This window comes from Erigeron canadensis, chromosome 8 (genome assembly GCF_010389155.1).
Source record: "Erigeron canadensis isolate Cc75 chromosome 8, C_canadensis_v1, whole genome shotgun sequence".
Lineage (NCBI taxonomy): Eukaryota > Viridiplantae > Streptophyta > Magnoliopsida > Asterales > Asteraceae > Erigeron > Erigeron canadensis.
In genome coordinates this window covers 6,422,137-6,435,601 of record NC_057768.1, presented here as the reverse complement: position 1 = coordinate 6,435,601, position 13,465 = coordinate 6,422,137, and the positions used below count along the sequence as shown (strand labels likewise).

The following is a 13,465-nucleotide window of genomic DNA, read 5'->3' as shown; positions in this document are numbered from 1 at the left end:
AATATGTCAATCCTGTTTTAATTTATTGGTAGATAGATGATGCTAATTCAAAAGTGGGTTGGAAAGAAAAATTTGGACCATATTAGGACATATGGCTATCAATTATTGTGCTGTAAATTGAAAGATTACAAGACAATGCCCAACACTTTTTTTTTCAAAGGAAATCCAGCCATCTTGGTAATCTAATTGCAAAAAACCATTTTATATTGGGTATGTTTGGTACAAAAACTTAGAGCTGGAGCTGTAGTTAAAGGCTTGGGGCTAGAGCTTGAGGTTGGGGCTAAGGGCTGGGGCTTTTTTTTCAACTCTCTTCCTACGAGCTTTTATTTTAAAGACCTTTTGGGGCTTTTAGGAGTTTTTTGGGGGCTGGGGCTTTTGATTTCTTATGTATTACCAAACAGGACTATAATTTTTAAAGGAGCTTATTTTTAAAAGCTAAGGGCTTTTAAGCCCTTAAAAACTCCTAAAATCCCCTTGCCAAACAGACCCATTATTTGTGAAACAAAGTGAGTGTTGGGTAGCCCAAACCACCATCTTTGTGTGAAGGGGAAACCCACTTAATAATGTTTCATTTGTTTGTCCCAAGGCCCAAACAATAACAGAAAACCAAAAACCGTTTCTGGTTCAAACTTTTCCTGCAATTACATTTACATTGCTAACACAGTAACACTAACAGAAAATAAAAAATGAACTCATTTCCGACTCTTTGTGAGTTGCCTTACAACGGAGATTAATTTTATACTGGGCATATATATGGACATACCATTCACTACGACTGTCGACGATAAATTCATATCATATCATATATGTCATATTTCCTGATTCTTGTTAAGGTAATATTTAACATCAAATCACAATTATAATATAAATAAATAAATAAATAAAATAAAACAGTTATACTTATTGATTTAATCAAAAGAAAATGTAAAAAAATTTTGACCCCCAAAGCTACGCTTAAAAATGCATAGAAAGTTATACTTTGGATCTCATTATCTTTTGTTTTCTTAAGTTTTTATTTAAAACCATACCTAAAACCTATCTATGCACTTACCCATTCTTGAAACACTCCTTACAAACTTAAAAAAATTAAATTCTATAAGACTGTACTTAATGTGTATAAAATAGTTATATCTTTTATATCAATAGTTTACACTTTAAATTTTATTGTAGTTGTATAACTATTTAATGCATTTTAACAAAGAGTTATGTTTAATAAAACCCTAATTTAAATTAGGGTAATGATGTAAAATAGCAATATAACTTTTTATTTGTGTATTTTTAACCTAACTATATTTTATGTGTGAATTTGTATAACCTTTTAATACATTTTAACAAAAAGTTGTGTTTAATAAAACCCTAATTTAAATTAGGGTAGTGATGTAAAATAGCAATGTAACTCTTTATATGTATGTTTTTTAACTTAACTATAATTTATATGTGAAATTAATTAACAAATTTGTATACTTGTTTTTTTAATAATTGACTCGAATATCAATAATACCATAAAAGTTTTTTAAGCTAAATTTTGCACGTCATAAGTTAGCTTATGAACATGATTCGATACGCTTTGGGTTCTCAAAACGATTTGTAATTGACTTGTCTACATACCATACAACTAAAGTTTTGAAAGTCCTCACAAAATTTACAAGCTAAAGTATCATATGTCATACGTTTTCTAACAACAATTGCATTAATAAATCTTTCGACAAGACACCGAAAGTAGAATTACATCAAATATTTTGGGCTAAATGGCATAGGGGCCAACCTAACTTATCTTTCTCACTACACCAATTAATCCAAAATTAAGATAAAAAAAGTGACATCACAAAAAAATTGACTACTTGAATCAGTATTTCATTTAAAAACGACTTCGTTTCAATGCTTTCATAAAGCCCACCATCATATACTAATAAGTCATACTTAACAAGACTTTATCTTTATTGTCTGGGATTAATTAGATACAAAATTCAAATTACAAAACTAAACATTAAACATGAAAGAAAAATAAAATGGATAAAATAAACAAATTAAGAAATTTATATATATACTAAAAACCAAGTTACTTTTTATAACCTTTTATGCCTAAGTTACAATCATACATGCATATAACTTTTACCTCTTTCCCTTTTAACTTTCTAAACTTTTAATCTTTTACAATTTTTCCATTTTCACTTATTTACCTTTTAACTCCTAAACTTTTAATCTTTTATATTTTTTGCTATAAACTTTTACCTCTACACCTTTTAACCCCCTAAAACTTTATATATTTTACATTTTTGCCTGTCAATAACTATATTTAACTTTTGCTTCTTTACGTTTCTATAATAAGTTCTTATGTTTCTATCAAACAACTTTCATTTATACCTAACCTGTGTTTGGTGTGAAGTTATTTCTGATCATTCTTTGCCTATATTGTTAGAGCGTCAGATTAATGTATGTTAGGGACTTTATCAAATAACATTGTCATCTAAAAAAACAATCTACTTGAGTCCCGCTGCAAGGTGTGATATAATCTGCGACAACGTGTGGAATACACAACTACTACGTTTAAGCTTAATGAACACTTATCCGCGATGTTACTATAAAAAACCCACGGCAACGCGCGGGTGTTTATTTCTATTAATGAACTATTAATTAAGATTTTTATTTAAATTAACGACCAAATTTTATTATTTCCAATTGGTATGCCCAATTGCCCACCATAACCTTCCCAAACACCCCATTTTAGTCATTCATTTATTGGGTATTTGGGTTACCGGGTCCGACTAATGTGTTTTTCTAGACCCGACAAATTCATCAGTAAAGAAACCTGAACAAATACATAATCATAAAAAAAACACAGGTTTTTTGTTAATAATAATAATATGGGTTATGTTCAAGAAGCTAGAGAAAACCATGTTAAGAAGAAGGTTGAAGAAGGTATATATTTATATTATATGATATGATATATATAAACCCTAAACCCCCCATTCCCATCCCTTTTATTTATTTCTATATTTTCATTTCGCACATTAAATTAATTAAAATTTTGTTCCCAATTGAAATGTTGATTTTTCTAAGGTTGTTTATTTGATATTAGAAATACATATATGTTAAAAAGAATGTCCCAATTTTCAATTTTATTATATATATGTGTGTGCTACAAGAATATGGATCAGAAACATATATTGAGTTGTATTAGAATCAATGTAATTTAGAAATGATAACACCCTTTTGTCGATATTACGAATTTCCGACTAGCCTTGTACCCATGTAATCCAGCAGCACAAAAGAGCTCAATGTGTGTATGTGTCGGTGTGTTTTTAGTATTTGTTTTGTGTTGGTTGGTTTTTAAGACCATTGTGTTAGAATTGAAATAGATCTTTAGAAAGTAGATAGATGCTTTATATGGGGGGAGACTTAATAACGAAAATGCCGCTATAGCCTGTAATGAAGTTTATCAAGGTTTTAGTGAAAACCCAACTCATGTATGCCTTTATATGCAAGGAGATGAGTGTTTGTAGATAGGATTTATACTTACGGTGTACTTCTCTGGATTTTTTATACGTTTAGATATTATGTTGAAAGTTGTTTGCTTTTGTAAACTATAGTGTATTTTACAAGAAGGGTCATAAGTTTGGAACTAAAAGCCAAGTATAATAATTGAAAATTTTGATTACTCTCATTTTTATGTTGAGTTTTGCTATAAAGACTATAGTGTATCTGAGTATCTGACAAGAACGGTTATTAGTTTGGAACCAAAAGCTAACTATAAATGTATGATTATATAAATGTGTTCTTTTCTGGATCTTTTTACGTCTACATATTCTGTTGAAAGTTGCTTGCTTTTGTAGACTATAGTGTAACTGACAAGAATGGTGATTAGCATGGAACTAAAAGCCATGTATAAATATACAAATGATTGAAAAACGTGATTACTCTCATGTTTATGTTGAGTTTTGCTTTAAAGACGAATGCTAGTTTAGTCTATGTATTTCTCATTTTTCCTGAGAGGTGAACACCTCAATCACTGTTGTAACCTTTTTGGACCGGATTTAGAACTGTTCTCGACAGCTTCTGTAGACATTAGTATGCTACTGAGAAAGTTGAATCACTCTTATGTTTATACTAATTTCGATCCATTCGGTTACGATGCGGGGGATGTTTTATCTTTATTTGATTAAATGGTTTATTTATAAAAATTTAGGTAAAAAGGAATTGTGTCAATTGTCAAATCTGCCGGACAGGTCAAAATTGCCTAGATGATGTTTTTTCTTGATGAACCAGTATTTCTCCTAGACCTTTGGTATTGTCCTAATGATTTCATTTCCACTTTGTCTTCCTTATTTGAATTATGGAGCAATCATACTCTGTTTTCATTTTGATAAATATGTAGTTGTTATAAATTACGAAAGAAATTACAAAGTTGTAATGAAAGTTCAAGAGCTATGGATAAATTTATTCCCTCTTCTTGATCATCTTGTTTCTTCAACATTATACAGAAACGAGATACCAATCCGATAATATAATTTTTTGTCAAATTAATCTTGTTTTCTACTCTTATTTCTCTTTAGCTTATGCTATTTCATTCTTTTACTGTAGCTTTACGGAGCAAAATGAAGGCAAAGGCGCTAAAAGAATGCGATTATTATACTTCTAAATATGCAGAGTGCGCTACGGGGAGAACATTTTCAGTTGTTTGGAAGTGCCGTAAGCAAGCTAAGGAATTAAATACTTGTCTTCATGACTAGTAAGTTCGATATTCACATCTTTAACCAGACTTTTGTTTTATCTTATATGTGTATTGCCCCAAAAATATTCAGGGTTAATCGAGTATGTATATATATATATATTTTTTTTATTTACCCTTTTTTTATATTATAAAGAATAGAAAGAATCTAGACATGGCTGAATTCCTTGCAATAGTATTATATAACGCCAAAATAGGTGTAACCTTGTGATTTAAAATCAGTGTGATAAGCGATTAATGGCTACAATAGCAAATAGAGACTATAGCTTCAAAATTTGCTTAAATGCCAATTTTGTGGTTGAAAAATTGGGGTGACCAGATGTGTGTTTAAAAAGTGATTATCGCGACTTTGCTACCTGATGAATCAGTTAGTTGAAGGACTAGTTGATTTAAGCAAGGGAATTTGTACATAAGTTTTACGTTAATTTATTAATTTGTTTTCCTACAGAAAATTGTTACATGTTTCATCAACTCTTATTGTTCTGACCCTAATCTATTAGAAAATTATAGCTACGATGATTTTTATTTAAACTTCCATATATTGAGTATCGTGACTTCAAGGCGCAATTCAGTTTACATTTTCGGTACTTGTAATGATAATTGTGGCTAAAACGCTACAGTGTGCCTAACAAGAGATTGAAACAGATGACTAGTTCAAATTCAAGATGAAGAGAGTGAAAATGACGAATCCATGTGTAAAACATTGAATGTTGAAGGGACATTCTTAGGCACATGTTTTAAGCAGTTATTATTTTTCTTTAAATGTATGCGTCCTATACTCCTATTTATTTTGTACTAAAAGTAAATTAGTAATTGCAGGCCCGTCGCCCATGTGCTCATAGGAACAAATATAGATGAGGAGAATAAATTTGTATGAATAAATTTTGATATATTATAAATTCATTTTCTATACTTTAACATTTTCAACTTTTATGCACGTACAACCTTGTGACATCTTTTATGCCTGATGTTGTAAAAGAAAGGCGTAATTGGAGGAGGTTTTCCCTATCAGGTTACCTGGGAAGGACAAGCCTTTGACACAGATGTACGTGGTCTAATCGGGGTATCCCAATGGCTGTTTCCAAACTCTTTCTTTAGTAACACAAAGATGTAACACCTAGGAGGTTCAAACCCTAGACCTCTTGTTGGGAAATTTGGGCGCTTACCCACTAGGTCACCTTGGTAGTGGTGTCAAAAGAAAGCGTTGTATAACCCTTAGAATCAATTTTGAAATCCACTTTCTAGTATTCTTTATTTAAACCATGTTGTTGTAACATTTAATTTAAGCAGGAAAATTTTAAATTATAATAGAAACTTTCTTGTTATAGTCTTGAATGAATTTAAGAAGGCGTAAATGAGACGCATAAGTAAAATGTATCCTTGATGGTTCGAGTTTCCAATCATTACCTTAACACTAGTGAAAATTGGTATTTGTTGCACACACCCAACTCTTGGATTATATTGAGTTCAGTTTTCTCTTTACAAGTTTGAAGTTAAAAAGTAACTTTCCTGTTTTAATTTTTTAAGTTACCAACCAATTTATTGTTGTTTTTGAGTCGAATGGCCCGACCTTCATGCAAACTAATAGTTACTGTTGTTTCCTTGCAGTACAAATGACCAAGTATTGGAAAAAATGAAGAAAGAGTACTCACTTCAAGAGGAATCCAAGAGACCGGTGGGAGTTTAAATGCGTTGTTCCTTTTCTGGACGTTTGTGATCTCTGTCCCCATGAACTTTACTTCATGGTTCCAAATTTTCCGTTTGAATTTATCAATTGTTAAACAAACATAAAGCTTGTATATGTTTATCGTGAGGACACGGACATGTGGTTAGAATTTGCACTACGAAAAAAAGATATGAACTCCGTTTGGGACTTTGCTTGCAGCTATTTTTAGTGTGTTTATAGGTTGAGATGAGGCAATGTTGTGGCAAATCCTACAGAAGCTTTGGATCATGGCTGTTAAGATTTATGTTTTAGCTATAATTATAAGTATAAAACTTTCAATCATGCACAGGAATCAGGATACAGTAGGTTTGATGAATCTTAAATCCTTGTATATGGATTATATATTGCACATATATTTTAAATCTTTCATGGCTTGGTAGTGTAAATGACCGTTTCTCAAAAACATTTCTTTTACAATTAAGAGACGAGAAAAGAACAAAGATAAAACATCAACCTCAAATGTAACACATAAAAACCACTAGAAAAGTGATAAAATTAACCGGAGTAACATTTTACCCAAGTATAAAGCTCACGGCAAGTGAAATGATAACATCAATATAAAGTTCATTTATTGAGTTAACAGCTTCATGTAAAGATCCAGAAAATTCTTGCAAACCATATTATGAAGCTTGCTTTACAATTGTAAATATCCGCATCCAAAACCATTGTTTGCCTGCAAATGTAGGCTGAAGAATATTCATGAGAAGCTTAAGTCAGCTTTCTCATGTTGCGACCTGCACGAATCACTTCATCCACGAGTAGCAGCTGAGATGCAATTACCGGGCTGTAAAAAGAACAGTAAGACTTTTTTAGAAGAAAGATTATATATATGTCCAATCCCCAGTGGTGGTGGGACCAACCAAGATGTATGTCGTCCAACGCAGATTTCAATCACTGTTAGCAAAATATAAATATATATATATATATATATATATATATATATATATATATATATATATATAAACCGAAAAAAATGAACTAGCACAATCCTTAAAAAATGTTAACTAAAAAGCAATAATGCTGGAGGTAGCAACTATAACCCATTTACCAATGAACAAGTCATGACTGGAGTCTGGACTTGGTGTTTATTCTCTAATGGGTCAAATGGGAAAACAAACGTAACAGGCTGACCGGGTGAAACGTATTAGAAGCCATCAAAAACTCCTATAATTGCTTTAGTTTGAGATAAGAAGCTGCATTACTCCCACAACCATGTTAACACATTAATTGTTTAATAAAGCCTAATAATGATACATTAGTGTTTGTGGGTTTGCTAGAACCGTCTTGTCACATTAAGTTATTACTCATTTTAACATGTTACCCAACCCGTCCATTTTACCACCTCTAACAGCCAGGAAGATCATTGGTGTGCGCAATTGCATAGTGCCAAGTGCTTTAGGACATAGGAAACTTCTTTAAAATAAAAAGAACACACACAATAACAACTTTTTGCATACCCTGAGTTTAAGATTTGGCGCTTTACAGCATAATTGTCAAAAATACCCTCCATTTGGGGGTCAATTGGCTCTCCTGAGTGTTGATTTAGTCCCACAACGTTACCATTGTCATGCTCTCCCTGAATAGAATTTCACAATGAGGTATAAAACCCTGTTATGAAAAAGAGCAAAGAAAGAAGCAGTGATAGACTGAGTAGAAAAAGGAATACCGTCAATGAAATAATGACATCTTGAGTGTCAAGCCCCGAGTTGTCAGCAAGTGTCTTAGGCACAACAAGAAGAGCATCAGCAAAAGCTTGAATACCGAGCTGAGCACGCTGTTAACAAATGTAACCACCAAAACGATAAGAAACACACTATGTGGCAGTAACCAGAGCATGACTATACGAAGAGATAAAGTTGACAAAATTACCCCTTTAACAGATTTCTTCACTTCATTAATCAAGTGCTGTCGAGCAGCAACCTCAAAAGCCCCGGCACCCTGACATACATACGCAATAACTTAAATCATGTTATTATCTTTTAAGCTCCTTCCTAATTGGAAACATTAAGCTACTCCCTTTGTAATTTGTCAAAAAAGACATTTCATATGTATTCCGATATTGTTCCAATGAATCAAAGATCCAAGTGTTTTGAGCATTGAAATTCCATAGAATTACAAAATAATATGGTCTGAAAACAAATGAAGATGCAACTAAGGGGTCCCAATAAAGAAAGGAGCTTACTAGTACAACTGCTTCATCTTCAATGGTATTTTTGACAGATCGTAGGCCATCTCTAACAGCATCCTTGATTTGGGCTATTATATGGTCATTTGGTCCTTCATAAATAGTAATGATAAGCACCATTATATATTACATGACAGATTTTTAAGAACAGCAAATCCATGAAAACTTGTAAAGTACCTTTAATTAGAATCGTGCAGGAGTGAGGATGCTTTACTTCTTCAATAAAGGTATACTTCTCTTCTCCAAGAACATGCTCATGGACCAGTCCAGCCCATCCCAGGGAATCAGGAGTCAAGTCATCTACAGAGTTGACTGCCTCCCCACCGCAAGCCAAAACCAAACGTTCCATATTTCTCCTCTTGGCTCTTCTAAGGGCAACAATCTGATAAACTACTATGTTAAAAATTTTAAAAAATGAAGAACAATATAATTTGCATACATCCAAAAGATCATTCAAATAAGAGTTTCAATTCGATATGAATCACTCAAAGCTTCAAAATAAGCACAATCTAAAAAGAATTTACCCCTGCCCGAGCAAGAAGATCCAATGATGGAGGGTCAATTCCTTTCTGATTAATAACCACAAAGTTTTTATCGCTTCCAGCGCAGACCTGCAAACCACCAATTACAGAACATATGAGCAATGCTACATATGGAAAATGAAAACCTTCTGACACTAACACCTAGGTTGAACACCTTATTTTTTAGCTCGATTATTTTTCTGACTCTGTCATCAACTGAGCGCCTTTCTGCTGCAACCATTGCTTCTCTTTGTTCCGCATTAGAATAGTAAAATCCAGCATTTATTTCACTAAAAACAGAGTGGCTTAGTATTGTTAAAAACTGATGCCCATAACAGAGTAACTTACCACTGTCACAAACTGTAGACTAAAGAGATTAATTAAAAAATATCTTACCTTTTCTCATACTCCAATGATACATTGCAGGTCAATATGTAGCAATTCTCTGCTCGCCTCTTCATATCTGGATGCCTGGACCCATGGTCAAGAACAAGCCCCTCCACCTATAAATTGTGAAACCAATAGACATTAGAGTAGAAAACCTGAATTTAATAACCGCATCTAAAAATAACTTTCTAACATACCAGACGAGTATCTACATCAAATTTGTGGCGCATGTGCATAATCTCGACCATAAAAAGATCAATAGGTTCTTCTGGCTTGCGAACACAGAGTACCTATATGAAATTAACAAAATCCTATCAGCTAAAGCTTAATGTAGAATACTGATTACAAAACTTAAAAATACATAAAAAGCATACCGCATTTACAACTATTTTAGTCAACTGATCTGCCAAAGCTTCATACAACTGCAGGGTCATTATAACCAATAACAAAGATACATGATCATCAATAAGTATTCGGTAAGAACATATATGCATGATTCTAATAAAATTTAGAACCTAAATAAAGAGAAAAGGGACAACTGAAGTATTTATTAGGACCTTTGTTCTCAACGTTGTCCTTGCAACCATCTCAAGTATCTCTTTGTCTGGTTCTTCACCCATCACAACAGGAGTTTTAAATTTTTCAAGAAACTGCAGTGTTGCTCTTTTGGCAATTTCAAATCCATCAACCAGAACACGTGGATGCATCCCTTCAAAAAAACAAGAGTTATAAATCAAAGATACAGTCAGTTACCTAAACATTTAAAGAAGAAAAAATACTATAAACCCACAGATGAAAACAAACTGTAAGTATAATATATTTAGAACTTTTCAGAACAAAATACGATGTTACTAATTGGCAAACAGATTTTGGAATGAAAGTATAACTTTGACTAGTAACAGATGCAAGATAAACAGGATCACAATAGTAACGAGTTTGGTTCCTTTAATATTAATAAAGAAAACATAAATGATAAATTAGAGAACCAGGCATAGAAAGACAACACACCTTCATCAATATAGCGCTCAGACTGCTTCATAAGCTCACCAATGAAGATGACCGTAGATGTTGTCCCGTCTCCACTGATATCATCTTGTGCAACAGCTGTCCTTGCTATCATAATTGCAGTAGGATTTTGAATTTGCTGAAAGCATAAAATATTGATTACTAACTCCACAATACTCTAGTCGAATCAAGAAAAAATTTTTAAAAAATAATAACATGCCCAAGAGACCATGGTAAGCATAAAGCATATAGCATATTTGATTATTAAAACGAGGGCTTAGTAGTTGCATATGTTAGCAGTTAACTTCCATAGAGTCATCGTATCCAATATCGCAACTCGGAAAACTAAATCAACTACTTCTACATGGGGCACTCCATGTCACCATCTACCCACATTTGAAAAAATTTAATTTACAATATACAATGATCGTGATTTTTTTACTTTCTAATTCGGAGTACATAGAACCCAAAACAAACTGGACTATAATTTGTCAATGACAAGTTCGACATAAGAAAACAGTGTCATTTTTTATTTTATTTCTTGCATGAAAATTATTGGCCCGACAATAACCTACACTTACACAAAGTTTCGTACGTGTTTTGGAGCATGCATTACAGATGGTGTTAGTCTAGTCTCAAACACTCGTTCATTATAGGTCATATCATCCGGAATTTAGCTTCTAGTCGATCAACGCAAAATTACAATACTAAGCTAAGCTCATTGGACTTTAAATCAAAAAAACGACAACGCTAATAACGATTATGTTCCAAATACATACAAAACGTGTCTCCTTTACAATATCATTGTAAACCTAACTACATTTTAAACTAGGTGAGACACAGGGGTTTTACCAAAGGGACCGGTACTCGTTGAGCACATTATATATGTGAGCCTGTGGGGTTTTCTTTTTTTATTGGAAAGTGACCGTTATATACAAAAACAACAAATTAACAAAACTACTGTACATTTCAAACTGAATTTAATATAATAAAAAGGGAAGCAATATTATTTAATTATTAATTATAAAATAAAGGGAAGAAATATTAAAGAAATAAGCTACTAACCATCTCTTTTAATAAAGTATTGCCATCTTTGGTCAATTTAATATCTCCAGTTCCACTAACAAGCCTGTCCATACAAACCAAATTCATCACAAGATATTATATATATATATATATATATTAAAATGAAAGGGTTAGGGGGTACATTTTATTGGTGCCTACAGGGCCAAGATTGGATTTAAGAACATCTTGTAAGCCTTTGGCAGCATTAATATTCATATGAAGTGCACCTGATTTGTTTAACACTTCAGCATTTGGGTTTAGTGTTCTTATTGACATCTCTTTTACTATAACTATTTATATATATAATATATATATATTTTATGTATGTATTTTAGGGCAGGCACGAGGCCGACGGTGATCGGAGCGGAAAAGCTTATTATTTGGTCACCCTTCTAGAATTCTCTGATACATTGTTTCTTCAGAAAAAAGCTTATAGAGTTAATTTCACGAATTGTCCCTGCGGTTTACCCGAAAAACCATGTTTCGTCCCTGTGGATTACCGTCTCGTCTTTATAACCGTCATTTGTAAATTTTTCTATACTATAATTTTAAAAAAATAACATTTTAATTTTAAAAAGTGTTGAAATATATGTAATATTTTCAATTAGTATTTTTTAAAATATTTTCACCTATATTATACTTGTAGTTTCTTTAATATATAATTTATCAACTAAAAATCAAAGATGATGTTTAGAGGAACGGTTTGTGTTTCTGTCTATAGGGTGGAAGGTTGAACTAGAGCAACAAATGAGAATGTTGTCTTTACATATACTTTAAGAATCATGATTCATCGGGTTCGAAATCTTACTGCTTTCTTTCTTCTTCTTTTTTCTTTATTATTATTATTATTATTATTATTTTGCATTTTGCTCTCTTTTTTCTTTTTCTTTTTCTGCCCTCTCTTTTATTTTTTTCTTTTTTCTTTTCCGCCCTCTTGTTTCTTTTTTATTATTTTTACCCCATAATCTTATATAATATGTGTTTTTTTAATCTTTTAACATTTGAACTTTTATACCTTTTTCTACACTTTAAATTTTGTTCTTTTATAACTATTTAAAATGTTATATTTTTATTCAGAGGCTATATATTTTGTTTTTTATCTTATTTTTTTTTCTCTTTTTCTTTTGTTGCATTATATATTCGTTTTTATTTTAAACATTTTATTTTTATATCTTTTTCACATGTAACATTTTGGTTTTTTTTATAACTTTTTAATTTAGTTTTCGTATTCTATTTTATTTTGTTTTTTTTTTCTTTTTTCTTTTTTAGTTTTAGTATATTCCTTATGTTTTTTTCCCCCCAAATATTTGGTCATACCCGGCCAAGATATAATACTAGTTTCTAAACATAACAGATTTGATACCAGAGATTAGTATAGGTTGACAACCAATTTACAGATATGACAATTTAAATCTGTTGCATGTTGTACATATGATCAAATGTTCGCTATTTTTGTTGTTTCTAAGGCTTCTCAATATCCACGAATAGTCACTTCAATAGCGTTCGATGGTTATACGGGCATCCGCAATACGAACCAGATGGATGTTTGCTCTTTTTTTTTTTAATTATTAATTGACTTATACCTTTCTTTAATTAATCGATCCAGGAGGTTAAATAAAAAGATTGTTGCTCTAGTCGTTGATTTAGTCATACGAGAATAATGGTAGATCATTCGCATACTTAAACTAGCTTCAAATGATTAAACCATATATATTACTCGAAGGTGGATTCATAGAGATGATTTTACTTCTTTTTTTTTTTAAAAAAAAAGACTAAATGAGTGAATAGTTAGGAACGCTAAAGTGGTTGAGACTTGAGAGTGTGGAATATGTATGACATGTATATGC

At 31.8% G+C, this 13,465-nt stretch overlaps 2 protein-coding genes across 2 annotated transcripts; one reads left to right on the top strand and one right to left on the bottom strand.

The window, feature by feature from the left end:
• The first annotated feature begins 2,701 nt into the window (after window positions 1-2,701).
• On the top strand, window positions 2,702-6,617 carry LOC122580615 (uncharacterized protein DDB_G0275933). Its single transcript, XM_043752882.1, has 3 exons — window positions 2,702-2,919; window positions 4,582-4,729; window positions 6,338-6,617. Exons 1-3 carry the CDS (start codon window positions 2,865-2,867, stop codon window positions 6,414-6,416), a joined length of 282 nt encoding a protein of 93 aa, XP_043608817.1. The 5' UTR covers window positions 2,702-2,864; the 3' UTR covers window positions 6,417-6,617.
• Window positions 6,618-6,810: 193 nt separating this feature from the next.
• On the bottom strand, window positions 6,811-11,996 carry LOC122580614 (T-complex protein 1 subunit zeta 1-like). Its single transcript, XM_043752880.1, has 15 exons — window positions 11,761-11,996; window positions 11,619-11,682; window positions 10,557-10,692; window positions 10,106-10,257; window positions 9,923-9,970; window positions 9,746-9,838; window positions 9,558-9,664; window positions 9,337-9,451; window positions 9,165-9,251; window positions 8,818-9,022; window positions 8,638-8,732; window positions 8,325-8,393; window positions 8,122-8,229; window positions 7,913-8,031; window positions 6,811-7,239 (listed from the first exon to the last, which is right to left on the bottom strand). Exons 1-15 carry the CDS (start codon window positions 11,892-11,894, stop codon window positions 7,164-7,166), a joined length of 1,608 nt encoding a protein of 535 aa, XP_043608815.1. The 5' UTR covers window positions 11,895-11,996; the 3' UTR covers window positions 6,811-7,163.
• Between the last annotated feature and the right edge of the window lie 1,469 nt (window positions 11,997-13,465).

Bases quoted from the DNA above. Each gene is read 5' to 3' on its own strand.
- LOC122580615 (XM_043752882.1), top strand. From the start codon at position 2,865: ATGGGTTATGTTCAAGAAGCTAGAGAAAACCATGTTAAGAAGAAGGTT. The intron at 2,920-4,581 runs GTATATATTTAT...CTTTTACTGTAG, and splicing joins TAAGAAGAAGGTTGAAGAAG to CTTTACGGAGCAAAATGAAG. The intron at 4,730-6,337 runs GTAAGTTCGATA...GTTTCCTTGCAG, and splicing joins AATACTTGTCTTCATGACTA to TACAAATGACCAAGTATTGG.
- LOC122580614 (XM_043752880.1), bottom strand. From the start codon at position 11,894: ATGTCAATAAGAACACTAAACCCAAATGCTGAAGTGTTAAACAAATCA. The intron at 10,258-10,556 runs GTGTGTTGTCTT...GTTTTTTTGAAG, and splicing joins TGAGCGCTATATTGATGAAG to GGATGCATCCACGTGTTCTG. The intron at 8,032-8,121 runs GTATTCCTTTTT...AATTCTATTCAG, and splicing joins ATGTCATTATTTCATTGACG to GGAGAGCATGACAATGGTAA.